The 15,022-nt window shown below is 31.2% G+C and overlaps 1 protein-coding gene across 2 annotated transcripts in view; it reads right to left on the bottom strand.

Annotated features, from left to right (window-relative positions):
- The window catches only part of LOC108690627 (protein kinase C, brain isozyme), a 66,576-nt gene that overhangs the window by 6,813 nt on the left and 44,741 nt on the right, over positions 1 to 15,022 (bottom strand). The window contains exons 5-6 of one of the 2 annotated variants that reach the window (XM_018198015.1): positions 14,787 to 14,898; positions 1,841 to 1,969 (exon numbers count right to left, since the gene is read on the bottom strand). In XM_018198015.1, coding sequence (XP_018053504.1) covers positions 1,841 to 1,969; positions 14,787 to 14,898 — 241 coding nt within the window. Of the gene's footprint in view, positions 1 to 1,840; positions 1,970 to 8,219; positions 8,329 to 14,786; positions 14,899 to 15,022 lie in introns of both variants that reach the window. The other variant, XM_018198016.1, reaches the window with a different exon arrangement.

The raw sequence follows: 15,022 nt of genomic DNA, 5'->3' as shown, positions 1-15,022 counted from the left end.
GTTTCACAAATGATTAACCTGAGATTTAACTTCTTCATCTCTTTCTAATGCTAGAATTGGAAAGAGAAATAAGTTAAACCTCAATTAAGAGTTAACCAAATTGTGAAACTAGGCCTATGACATTATATGGTTTTATTAATCGAACGTTTCGAAAAGAAAGGGGTTCTCAATTAATTTTAACAAGCGAGAATATAAAAAATTTAGATAATAAAGAGCTACCAATAAGGAGCTATTAATATCACGCATTTATCATCTTCCCCTTTACATTATCTATCTTTATTTCAAATGATTGTTAGAAATGAAATTGAATTATTTGAAATCGGCGTCTCACAATCATATTTAATTAATTTGTTTATATATACATATAGTATATATTGTATATGTAGTATATATTATTTATATAGTATATGCAGTATATAATATGCAATATATATATATATAGTATATATTGTTTATATATAGTATAATAATATGGTTATATACAGTAAATCTTCGCTAAAGAAAGAAACATATCTTCTTGATCGTAGAATGACCTCATCGTCAAAACGATTTCATAAATACAATACGAAGATTTGTTGTGCGATTCATTGGCCAGAATTGGGACGAGACATTTTGGCGCCCAAGGCAAAAGAAAAAATGCTACCCTTAAATAAAAAAATATTTTTTTACAGTAAAATATGATAAAAAAATTAATAAAATCAAAGCGTATATAGTGAGTTATTAAAGCACGAAAAGATAAATTATACGAAAAGATAAATTTTCTGTGAATTTTTACACGAATGTATACTAACAGTTTACATGTTTTTACATGTTAAGTCTTGTAAAAATTCACAGAAAATTTATCTTTTTAGTTAAAAGTAACTTTTCATATTTTAATAACTGCAAAATTTGTATTCTTAAATATTATTATATTTTATTTTTATTCAACATACCACGAACGTTCAGTGATAGGCAATTATAATCGTTAATATAATAGTAAATGAATTAATGAGGTACATAAAAATTTATATTGTCATTTTTTATAGGGCCATCAAATTTTTTATATGAGACAAGTATAATTAAACATAGATACGTCCATTAATTAAATTAAAAGTTTGCATTCTAATATTCACAAAATTAAACGCGCACGAGTAGAATATTATTTTTCATATAATTCATATAATAATAATTTACCTGCGTAAAAATTGCAAAAAAATTAAATTTTTTTATATGAATAGAGTATTCAATAAACTAATAAAAAAAAGATTCTGAGTATTTTATCTAATTTTTATATTTAATTAATGCCTTCATTATAATATCACGAATAACAAAATTTATAAATGTATAATTTTCAATATATTTTAGATTTTCTTCTTTCTTGAATCATAGAAAAATTTCTTACAAGATAGAAAAAATATATTTTATATCACTGAAAGTATAATTTACATCAAAAAATCATCTATCATAAATCTATCGTATAAGTACTCAATCTTTAGTCATCTTAAGTCTATTATTCGTAATATTATTATAATAATGGGCATAACATAATAACCCTCTTACGATTTAATAATTTAAGCACTATTTATCTTAATTTAGGACAGCAAAGAACGAGACTCGTTCGTTTATTAGCGATATCTGTCAAAGTGAAAATTATAATATACAAGTAATGCAAAATACATGAACATAAATATGATTATGATTTTAAAAAATATATATATTTAAAAAAATATGATTTTAAAATGTACTCGATTAACTAATAAAACAGAAAGAATTCTGCGATTTAAAAAAACGCAAAAAAGAGAGCGATGATAGAAAAGTCAAAAGTATAAAAACAAATTTTAAAATTTAATTTTAAACCTACCTTCTATGGACAGCTTGCCACCGGAACATGAGATGTGCAGGTGTATACGACCACGTCTTTCGGTGTGATCGCATCCGCATAGATTCGGCACGCTCTCCTCGCATCTCTTGTGCACGTTCATGTCGCATGCTACGTTATTAGATTATCATCAATTATATCACCACCGATTATTATTAATCTTTGTTTCTCTTAAATTGCCGCAAAAACATCAATTCGTTTTTTCATTAATTCCCAGTCGACCAAATAAAATCGCAACTGTCGTTCGAACTATAAGGAATTCATCTACCCTTTTTAAATATTCTTAAACCAACGATATCGCTTCCAATATCTTAAGAACTTAAAGTTTTCAAGCGCAGCTGCAGTTACACATACGTATACGTGGAAGATTCATGGATTAGGGAGATAAATGAGCTATTTATTCTGAAAGCGTTGCATCATGTTTCAAAAAGACAGTTTGAATATATTATTACATTTTAAAGTCTTCTTAAATTATGTAAATTGATTCTTAAACAATAAAACAAAAACTGCTATAATTTCTACTACAAAATAATCTGTTTATCCATCACAATAAAAAATACAACAAAATTCTCAGATATCGTTTTTCATGTTAAGAATATCAATTTATAGCACTATACGATTACAGCATTATATTGATTATTGTAGTTCACGTTATTTCCGCTAAAATCGCTTTCAAAATAATTCGAGTATATAGAAATTGAATAACGATTTATATTTTAAAATATGGGAAAGACATTCTCATTTTTCTTATGTTGATGAGAATAGCATGTATAAGCATTCAATGCGAAATGAATGGAATAGCTGAGGGAATCACAAATTTAAAGTCATAACCCAAAACAAGAGTACGGTGACAATATGAATATGATTGCTTCTTAGTAATTTGAAGAGAGTTTGTGCAAAAATTGAAATACAATAAATCGAGTTTTTATGAAAATGTGATTCGCTCCCCGATTCCATTCATCTGATTTTATTACGTATCGAAATTATTCAATACTTATAAAAATAAAATCTTTTTTTTCACAATTCACATTGTACATTGTGAAGGAAAAAAAATTCTTTCGTAAGTTATGAGTATGATTTCGTTTCTTGTAAGAGTTTACATTCCCACGTATACGTACGTAAAATATTCTACAAGATCTCTCACACTATTTGGCGCCTGGAGATCTCTATGAATGTAATGAAAGGTCCCAATGGTAAATAGTGACGTGTATGATTGTGTACAAATACATGTCAATGAAAAGCTAACTGCGGGTAACACGAATGATAATCACGCAAGTGGTATCAACACATAGTGTGCAATCAAAGGTTCGCATGTCTGCTGGAGAAAGGTGTACAATTACTTGAATTTACGCGCTGATAAGTGAACACTATAAATCTACATGATTGTAATATATATATATACAGATTACATGCATGCACGATAATCATTGTTCTTGTATGTACATATCTGTGTGTATGTGTGTGTGTGTGTTGTGTTTGTGTGTGTACATACGTGAATTTGTATGTATCGTGCATTAGTGCGTAGAACATAAAAATACGTACATACAGTGAATTTACAATATTTACATATAACAGTATGATATCATGATCTTCTTTTCTCTACATCTTCTTTTACACTGTAGATATTAATTAAGTATTAATTATTTCGTAAAATAAATTTCAAAAAGTTACAAGCAATATAACCAAAAAAAAAAAAACGCTAAAGAAGACGATAAAATATCAAGTAAATTCTTTAATAAATAAATCGCTAGTGTACGCAACTAAATAAAGAAAGTTTCGTTATTCATTTAAACTTAAAGACTTTATCTTTTTGAATTTTTAACTTAAGATTTAATTACCAAAGGTAACATTTGCGTTAAAAATTAAAAACTTAAATGTAATGAACTTTCTTCGAAAATTTTTGAAAGAAATCGATTTCAAAATTGACTATTGCTACTAAGAAACTATTGCTACAATTAAAGTCAGAGGAGATTTAGCAATAATTCGTAATGAATTTAATTAATCCAATTAAATATCACTTATTGAGAATTTCACTGTATACATGCGTACATATCATTATGTAAAATCGCAATTCATACTACATTAATTATATAATTATACCATTTTAATAGTTATAATAATAATAATAATTACTCGTTCAAGAGAGTGCTGTGAAATGGTGTGTATGTGTGTATATATACATATATATATATATATATATATATATATATATACATATACAAATACAATCTATACATATGTATTGCACTGGTAGAGATGCGTGTGACGGCGCATCGGTGTTCAACACCCAGTGAGATACACGACGTGGGGTTAGAATGCGCCGTGTGAATAAGCGACGAGTGAATAGGCGAAGAATGGAAAGTGGTATATTAAAATACGTTTCTCTGCTTGCGCTTTGTTGTCGGGGATAGACACAAGACGGTCGCTGTCCAGTGAGAACGTGGAGGAAACCGAGCAGCGCGTATAGCAGCAATACGATATTAATTATGTGTAGTACAGTCATGTGATAACACAATCAAAAATATATCAAGGTTAAAGGTATACCTACATAAGATCAATAATGATTACGTTAACGTTGTATGTTCTATTACCGTTGAACAGGTGTAAATTATTGTAAACTATTGTTCCAAGTACATTATACTCATTCAAATTACAAAATGATGCAGTCGATTAGATTTCCTTACAATTGAGTGAAGACGTACGGAAGATGTTTCATGCATTTAAGAGTGTTCCTAAGTAGGAAAGGATTCCTGATGAGAAATATGTTTCCCTTTTTCGAAAAAGAAAAAACAGAACGTGCGTATCTCATCGCGTCAAACGTACACCGTGACGCCTGGTGTACATTTCCGTGCACTGTCGTCGCGTGTAAAATTCACGGCGAAATACATCAGTGTCGCCCGGTACACGTTTTCTGTGTCAGTCGGCATGTAATCGTGCATCTCGTTGTCCGGAAGCTTTTCCGCAGAGCTCGCAAGGCGAGAGAAGACGGTGAGAGATAGCGAGCTACAAGTACTTCGAACGTAAGGTGGTGGGTCTTCTCTTCAGTGGGAGGATGCTTCTTTCGAGTACATCGAGAGGGATGATTACGCGGTTTAAGCCCGTGTAAGATCCGAGACGCAAATGTCGAAGCGCAAAAAGTGAACCACACTCAAGTCAAGCACCCTGATTTTTAAAGTGAGATCTGCAGACGTTTAAGATAGTAAGCGGTACAATTGTGTTCCATATTTTTTAAGATGCTCTCAAATTTAAATTCACGTATCTTATTATTCCGATCAATGCTGAAAATGATATTAGAAAATTTATGATATTAAAAAATTCGAATCTCTATAATGTTGTAAAAATTCACAAAAATGATCTTTAAATTTATTTATGATAATTAAAACTATCATCGAAGATATTCGTCGGAAATTGTATCTTATATTTCAAATTATGATTAAAAATTATGAATTAAATGTAAAATTAAAAAATATTACGTTTATTCTTTTTTCGCTAAATGGATATTTCAAATTTCAAATATCAATATTTATATTTAGCTAAAAACTATTATATTTTTATAATATATATTTTTATCTTATTCTCTTAACAAAAATTAAAAATGTTCTTAGATTGAAAAATATGAAGCTTTGACAACTTTAATAGAATCCTGCTAAAGAAGAATGAGAGAACAATCTAATTAATTTCTTAAATTAAATCAATCTTCGATTTGTTTCAATTTGCACGGAACAATTTAAAAATGAATAATTGAGTGAAAAAATAATTAGTATTATGCATCGTTTTTGCTAAATTTAAAAGGCATAACTTCTTTTTCATGAAAGATAATTTTTTACGAAGAAAAGAGTATGTACACAATATATTTTCTATCACACTATAAATATCTCTCATTTCTTTGTTGATTCTTGAATAGTTTCTGTTAACAAAGTTAGCGATAAAAACAATTGACTATATTCGTTGGATTTCCGCGCTCGTATTCCATAATTAAATTTCTATAATCAAATTGATAAATCAAGCCAACAGACTCTTCTATTTGTTAAATGTACAATATATAGGAAATTCCTACATCACATATTGTCATTAATCATAGCATTATTTGCACGTATACATTGCTTCCATCGTGATATATGTATTCGCAATTATAAGTGAAATTTGTATTCGCGTATATAATTCTAATAAAAGACCGTTGCATCGCAATTTTAGAAGAACTTGCTTGGTAATCTAAACACAACAAAAGCGACAAAAAAAAATACGTCGTTTTCTAGCCGAGCTATACGTACGCTATTACCTTGAGGTGCTAGGTAAATAACGCTCGTGGAATTTATTTGACTTTCAGTCGTAACGACACAAAGACTATTGTAACCGCGAAAACGAGAAACTAGAGAGGAATTCGTGAAAATACGAAGCAACGCGAGTCGTATAATCGGTAATAATTCTGGAAGAAATCTTTGTTTAATAAAAAAAATTTATACATATATTGAAAGTATATATTCATAACTTTTCGGAATATTTTTAACAAATAAAAAAAAAATATATATATATATATATATATATATATATGTAATAATATATATATGTAAGAATTGAGAAAAACAAATAAAATAATTGTATAACACGATTCGATTATTATTGTACGATAAAAAAAATACCTATTTTCTGAATTTTGTCAAAAATACTTTCAAAAAATTTATATATTATGTATTTTAATTTTTTTACAAATGTTGGAATTTTACGTATCCGCTGATAATTTCACGTTAGATTTTCTCAAATATTAGTGATTGATTTATAAATGTAAAAACTATGCCTCGAGGCGTAGTTTTCGAGATATTCGTCTGTTTGAACAAAGTTACTATCCGAGCGAGATGTTGAACAAACGTCTTCGCAGACACACGGTTCTGAATATATCTTCGATACAAAAGTGACTGGAAATTTCGAATCACTTGATTCATACATTTCCGAAGCTTGTTTTTTTAAGAAATGTCACGAGCGACGAAGAAAATATTATACAAGAAATATTTGTTATTTCTGAAGTCGATACCGTTCCAGCTCAACATCTATTTCTACCCAATATTCCCATGCAAACATTCAATCAATTCGTTTGACACATTTAAAATGTGGATTGAACTACTAATTTTTTTATTTCACTTAGGCTGTATTCATTTATGTTCAAATCAAATTATCATATTTTCAATAAAAATAATACGTCATCTTTTTTTACCTTAATAATTAATATACAAATTCAAAGATTTTATAAAAAATATATTATAGCGATAAATAAAACTTGCAAACTTTTAAGAAATCATATCTTAACAAAAAAGAACGTAAATAAATGCCACATAAAATCATTTAATTTCAAATCATTTATTGTAAATAAAAAAAGCTTAAATAAATATAGCCTAAGTAAAAATAAAAAAATCAAACATGAATTTCCGCTTTAATTTTTTTAAAGTATAATGTAGTTATTATTGTTTTATTTTCTTTATACACTATAAATTTTTCTTTATACACTAAATAAAAAATCTGTTTCTATACATTTTTACTAATAATGTTGCAATTTAATAAAATTTTGAATCTTTGGATAAAAGCTAACGCTAATGATTTCATTCAATCAATGATTTATTTATGTTGGAACTAGAAATATCAATTCTTTTTGTACCGTGTTAAATTATTTTAAAGCGCACCATTATTCAATGCACCACGAGATGAAAAAAAGAAAGAGGACTTAATTTGTCGAGTATTTTTTTTTATACTGCTCGAAAGCGTGGCTTCGTAATTTAAAAAGCTTACAATTGGGTCTCCGAAGTGCACGAAACGAGTGCAACGAAAAGCGCGATATCGATACGTTAGCTATTAATAGCGGTATAACGAATTACCTGTTCGCACCATCGATGGATTTTCGATATTCTTTTTTATCGGCATTTTTTTCTCTCTCTCGCTTTACCTTCCATAATACCAATATCTACTATCTATTAAAACGCTTTAGTGAAACTGTAACGCGATTGTTCTTTTACTACGTAACAATATCAATAATATAAATGTCCTGTCATCACCTTTACTCATATTATCGAATCATTGAATTGTATATCTTATTGTATTTTTTACATGACGTTTTATTATATCAACACAAAAATCGCGGGCTATTTAATATTTCGGGTCTAAAATTGATATCTGAATTTCGGCCTACCCGTTAAATCGATCATCCTATCGGAACAGATATTCGGGCAACCTAGATGGTCAAATTCCTGTGAAGCTATGACTGGAATTAATGGTAATGGTGGAGGAACGGGATTGATGTGCGAGATATCTGACCGTTTGATGGATTTGACGTATTGTTGACACATGTGATTTGATTTCTTAGCTTTTTAACTACCTGAACACTTGAGTCCCTGATGGGCGATACCATGAAGCATCGAGCCGCAGTGGTCGCAGAAGGTCGGCGTCAGGTACGTGAAAACCTCCCATTTGTGCTTTTGGCTCGCCTGGGAACAAGAAATAGGGGCCCGGGGAAGCCCGGTCCTTCATTTGTGGTCTGATCCTGTGTGGCGGAGAAATCAAGGCGGACGATGGCTATATGCCGATCGATACCCCAAAGCGGGACATCCAGCTCCGGGAAAAAGACATTAAACCCATTCTCTATTTTCCCTTTCCCTCTTAAATCCTAAAACTTGTTTTTATTCTTTTCTTTTTTGCGATCTTTTCCCAAAAGCTGAGGTGATGCAGAAGCAACAAGAGGGAATACGTGCACGTGGACCACGTGATGATGAACATTAAGGACAAGATGGCGCACACGATCACGATGAACGTCGTTAATGAGAGTGTGCCGCACAGGTGCAACTGGACTCTTTTTACAGAGTCTAAGTCATTATAAATATTGATACGCTTGTGGATACGATTTATAAATCTAAATGTTCTGTATGTGCCAAGTTCCTAATCGACATACAAAGCAAATGTTTCTCGTTTTAGCCATAAAATGAATTTACTGTTTGCAGTTCGACAAATCGAAAAGGAAACTTTCGCTTTGGCTCAAACGGAACCTGGCGCAATACAGACAATGGCGCAAAATAAACCATCCCTGTGTTTTTGTGTTGTAGTCAGAGAATTTAATTCATTCTGTAATTCCAAAAAAATAATTATTGCAACACGCTTTATGAAAAAGCAATCATCCTCATCTTGGAGAATGTTATGCAATCGCATTCTTCAATATGTGTTGTATGTCATAAGTTATATGTCATAATGTCATAAATTCAAAATGTAACTACCTCTCAAACTGAATGTATCGTGAATACAAACGATTTCAACGAGCTTTTCTAACTGCACGAAGAAAAGTATAATTTCACAGAAAGGCATGCGAGAAGACTCAAAACAGAATAACACACAATGTAACACGAAAATTCCCTAACGAGACATTACAGACATTGTGCAGTCCTGAAAGGTTGCGCGCAACTTGTGGCGTGCACGACGGTCAATTGGAAATTTGTCGTTGACTATGAATATTTTTCCTTGCATAAAAGACTATAAAAATCAGTTTCACGAGATATCGACGTGGGCAAACTATCACCAGTTATTATCGAGCTGGTCAATAGTTGCGTTATTCTTGGATCCGGTGCAGGAAAGGCTTTCACTCAAAGCTCTCAGTAGAAAAAAACGTCAGTAGAAAAATGCAGTATTAACTGTCAATATCTACCAATGATGAGGGATCAATAAAATTTTGATAATCTGATTAAAAAATCTGAATAAACTCCCATGCAAGAATATAATCAGCAAATAATTAAATTTAATTTATAATGAAATACTATATTATATATATATTCCGCTTCTTCTTTTTTATTGCATAAGAGATAAATAGAAATTATTATATTATTAATCTCAAGTTATACATCAAGTAATACATTTTTCCATGTTCTCTTTCACGATGTAGAAGCAACACAAATAAAAATCTATTATTCAAGATATACAAGATCTTATAAATATAAGCTACTGAATTTTTCAAACTAGTACTGAAAATTTAATTCAATAGCATTGTATGAAAGCTTCTTTGAAGAAAGCAGTCTTCTCTTTTTCGCGATGTACAAAAGACCTTTGTGCAATGTCAGGCCTTTCGCTTCCGTTTTCCAGCCTTTTCTTCCGGGTCGTAGACTCAATCGTTTAATTAATTTCCACGCCAGTCTTTTGCTCCTGCCTTTCTCTCTTCTTGACGTCCCGGGTGCTAGCTTGTCTTTTGAGAAAATCCTTTACCGACATTTCCCGTAAAAAGACGAGACCTTTGTCACAGCCTTACGAATGCATCCGTGATTATCGCCTAAGTGCATCTGGATACCTTCGTTAGAGCTTCACTCTCTCTGCTTGCTCCTGATTATAATCCAGTTCGAAAAAGAAATTGTCAGAAAAAGAAGTTTCTTGGAATCTCGAATTATATTTTCATCACACAATATGATAAGGGCTTAAATAGAATATTAGAATTAAAATCGTGTGAAATAAAAGCATAACTAAATATATAAAGATAAAATACATTCTTTATAGTATCAAAAAATTATCCTTAAAATTGGATAAGCAAAGTAGCATACATTATAACTGCATTAAGAAATTTTATATTTCTTAATAATCTTTTTTATTTGAAGTTGTATGAATGTTTTTTCAAATCTGGCAAATATAATTTTGTATAATATACAACGTCAACCTATCTTTTATAAATATTATTTTAATGTTTACACAAATATTTTTCTATATTCATGTTTACATAAACTTATTTTTCTATATTTATATTTATTTATAGATAATTTATTGTGCTGGTTTGATAAAAATACGACAGACGTCACTATCCATCCATTGTCCTTTAAGATGCATTTTTTACGCAAAAACATAAAAATATACTTGCATGTATTAAATATCAGTTTCCTACTACGATAAAAATGATTTGAAACTGACGTAGAGACTGACAACGCGGACAATATCGAGATTTCGCAACAGAAATGATTATAAAGAGTCCAATCGCAGCATTTTCAGCAATCTGAAATAGAATCCTCGACCACAAAATATAGAATAGTGGGTACACTTAAAAAACTTATAGAGAATCATCTTTCCTTCGTCGACGACAATAAAAACGACAATACGAACGGAATGTAGCTAATTTTAAAAACGAAGAAACCTAGTAGTTAGAAATGAAGAAATTAGAAGAAATTAGATTAATTAATTACAATGCGCCATATATATCTTGGAATTGTGCCAGTCCTTCTTTTTCTGTACTCATTTCCTTTTTGGTCTCATTTCCTTTGGTCTCTTTTTACACAATAAATTGTTAAACCGCTGCTTGAACAACTGAATGCGCAAATCATCATCCTTCTGCTAATCGGACAATCACCATCGCAAAAGATGCTCCTTTAAGCCTTTGTAAGGGCTGAATTAATCCGTACTGGTTTTATCGTTGCATCGACAAAGTGCAAAATTGCGGTTCGCGTGCCGCTGATCGCAGTGAAAAGATTAGCAAAACGCGATGGCTTTGCTCAACACAACGAAGAAATGATAAACGTGCTCGAGGAGCATAAAAGCGAATCACATGAGATAATCTATGAAGGAAAAGCTAGCTATATAAGATATCTATTATGCTCTTTATCCATTCATTCGCATACAATGGAAATGTTCAATCTACATAGTCAAAAGTACATAAAGCACCTCCACAAATTGACACAAACGTTTTATATCTAAAAAAATAAATAAAAAATTAGTTTTATTAAAAATTAATATTTATTTATATAACATTTCAAACATTTGATTAGTTTTTTTTTCAGATTTTATTACCGCCTTTTCTAAGAAAATACAAAAACTTGAAGATGCTTTACAATACATATGGCTGTATCTTTTTTCAGATTGACATAACTCAGCGAAAAAATTATCGTTTCGAGTTCCGCAAAAATATATTTTGCTTTGAAGAGAAAATTTTAAACTTTCACACACTTTTTATTAAACTATGTGAACTGCTTCACTCCGTGTAACTCCAGAAACTAGATTTTCCACATCAATTTTGCAGTTTTCCCACTTTGTCGTTGGCCATCAGAAAATTAATAATTCCACTCAATTAATATTAAAGTTTCTTAAAATACAGACTTCAAGTTTTTATTTTTGATTTTATAAGCACCTCTCTGTATCATAATTATTTATTCATTATTGCGTTGCAAGCATTAGAAATTTTTTAAGAAAATACAATAAATTAAGAATGTTATATTATAATCAAGGTTGTATATTTTTATACATATGTCATATCGTTCATCATTTTAAATTATGTATATGCATTTAATTTTGAAATTATAAATTCAATTAAGAGATTCGCAATTTTGCAATTTAATAATAAACATTCGCAATTTAATAATAAACAGCTATTTTCCAACTGGAAAATGAAAACTTACTGAAAACATACAATATTCCTCCACTTAAATAAACTTTACTTTTAAATCTTGATAGAATGAATAAAACAAAGAATTTCTCGATCAAAGAATTAACTGATTCATTATAAGTTAAAATTATAAAAAATTTTATTATTAATTTTTCTTAACGAAGAAAAAACATTATAAAATTTTTTACAGGTGAACGCTAAATTAAATTCGCAAGTGATAAGTTGTTTCATACTTAGGAAATTCTTTTGAGAGAATAATTGGGTCTGAAAAATCGTAGCCGCGAATTTCAGTTATAAATAAGTAAGTTCAAAATATCATGACTGAGCAACGACCGAGTCAGAAATTAAATTCGATCGATAAATCGTGAGTAATATTGAGAAATCGATAATTCATTGGGTCAAATTAAGACATATGCATTAAGAAGATCGCGACACAAGAACATCGCGAACTATCAAGGAAATAAAGAGTTTCAAATATGAATAAATTGTGAAACACACGAGAAATATCATATTGTTTTAGGGCAAACACACAAAGAATGAGAAAGAAAAAAAAGAGATAAACGAAGAATGACGTCAGATAAACGAGGAATGACGACTTGTGGAAATACATTGAAGAATCACATCGAGAAGATACAGCGAAAATCACATCAAGAAAATACAGCAGAAAAGTGCACGACTTTTGTGCAGTTACGGTGCAACGACAGAAACTCGTGACAGTGAAAAAGACACAGAATGGTAAGAAGATCATCAATCTACATACGCCTAAGAACACCACGAAAAAGAAAAGCAGAGAGAAGAACGCTTCATAAATATATAACTAAAAATTTTAGAATTTTTTCAATATTTTCGATATTTATGTAATTATTTAAATACTGTGTTTTTGGAATAACTTTAATTTCTTTTATAAATATTATATATATCGATCTAACATATTAAAATATTCGTAAACTTGGCTTCTAGTTTCTATCTTCCTTCTTAGGCATATATAGAGTTTTATCATCCATCATGCACACGTACACACGCACGCAACAACACACACACACACACACACACACATTTATACACATCACAAATAAACAAAAACGATTGTACAGATATTATTTAATAGATGCAAACTTGGTCAGCATATCGATAAACTGATAGTCCTATTAAATAATATTTTTTTTACACTATAACTATACAAGAATTATCTACACAATTTCGATAGAAGGGGAAATTCCATAGAAAGAAAAATGTAACTCGCGCTCGGCATCGATGACTAAATACGCTTTCGACGTAGCTCGCGTACTAATTATCAAAGCGAACTCTCTTTTTCCTTTTTTTTTCCTTTTCTTTCATGTCATTCAGAACACCTGATGTATCGACCCAAATATTCAAAGATAAGTTCATTATCGACAAAAAGCTTTCTTTTGAAGCAGCTTATTTCTCGAGCCGAGCACAGATGTGGATATATACATCTCGAATAAATGTGAGCTGAATATTAAATGTAGGAGATATTAAGCACAAAAGGTCGTTTTATATGCACTTTGATATTCGAGGAGAGCAACAAAAGGAAAATATGTAAAATTGGATAAGGTGCACTCCCTAATGAAGGACAAGAAGAGAACGAGAGAGGCATTAGAAACGTAAGATCTAGTCATATTTCTTTCAATGTGATCTTCTTTAATATTATACTCGCTCTTCTGTTTGCAGCCTTGTCACCGGATTTTATTTATGTATAATTATATTCTCTCTCCTTTTCTCCTTGTTTTTTCTTGCCGTGCAAGGCAGTTCACTGTGATAAAATAATATCCCTTTCACAGTGCATAATTCTTATGCAAGTTAGATGTAACAATTCATACATAACACATCACACACGCGCATACACACACACACACACACACACACACACACACACACACACACAGAGCCACATGTGAATCGTCTCCTGCTGACAGAGAGACGCAGTTAATGCGTACAAAAGCCACCTAACAGACTATACAATATCAGTGCAAAATCCACGTCCAAGGATGTACTGTGTACATAATTAAAAGCACCGCTAATCGCATTAGCAGATACGTCGGAACGCGAGCGAACAGGGAGGGCAATCGTCCGCTGCGGCGTTCATCTGCGATCATTGTTAACGCGATTAATCGGATTTCTAGCATCCACCTGTGACGAAGATACGGCGCAGAAATATTTACAGCGAGTATTATTTACAAAAGGAGAGAGAAAGAGAGCAAGAGATAGAGACCAAGAAATATACAGGAATACAACAGGAATACACGAAGACAAAGCAACACCACGTTGGGCCAAGAAAACAGAAAGAAAAAGAAAAATGTGTAACTAGTGTACTGTACATTGTATAGCTGTGTGTGTACGCACGCGCGTGTATGTGTGTGTGTGTGTGTGTGTGTGTGTGTGTGTGTGTGTGTGTGTGTGTGTGCGCGTGTCACCCTCATTGGATAACTGTTTCTGAAAGAAATGTGTCTTTGAGTGTGTGAATTGCGTCTGAGATGTACGTTTCAGTTTCCATTGATTTCGTTTTCTTTTTCGTTCATCATATGATACCTTGGCACTTCATGCCCTGGTGGATGACACCATAGAGAAGACTACCGCAGTGGTCACAGAAGGTGGGGCTGTTGTAGGTGTGTTGCTTGAATTGGTGCTTCGTCCGCGTGTCCTGCGTTATTACACCATTACACCGTGCACACACACGTAGATTTTTGGGCTTAATGATGATGACGAGAAGGAAGGGAATTGTGATTGTGGTGACGTAATGGTTCCTAACGGTAGGAACAAATCGG

Source organism: Atta colombica, unplaced genomic scaffold (assembly GCF_001594045.1).
Source record: "Atta colombica isolate Treedump-2 unplaced genomic scaffold, Acol1.0 scaffold338, whole genome shotgun sequence".
In the NCBI taxonomy this organism is placed as follows: domain Eukaryota; kingdom Metazoa; phylum Arthropoda; class Insecta; order Hymenoptera; family Formicidae; genus Atta; species Atta colombica.
This window is presented reverse-complemented; position numbering and strand designations above follow the sequence as displayed.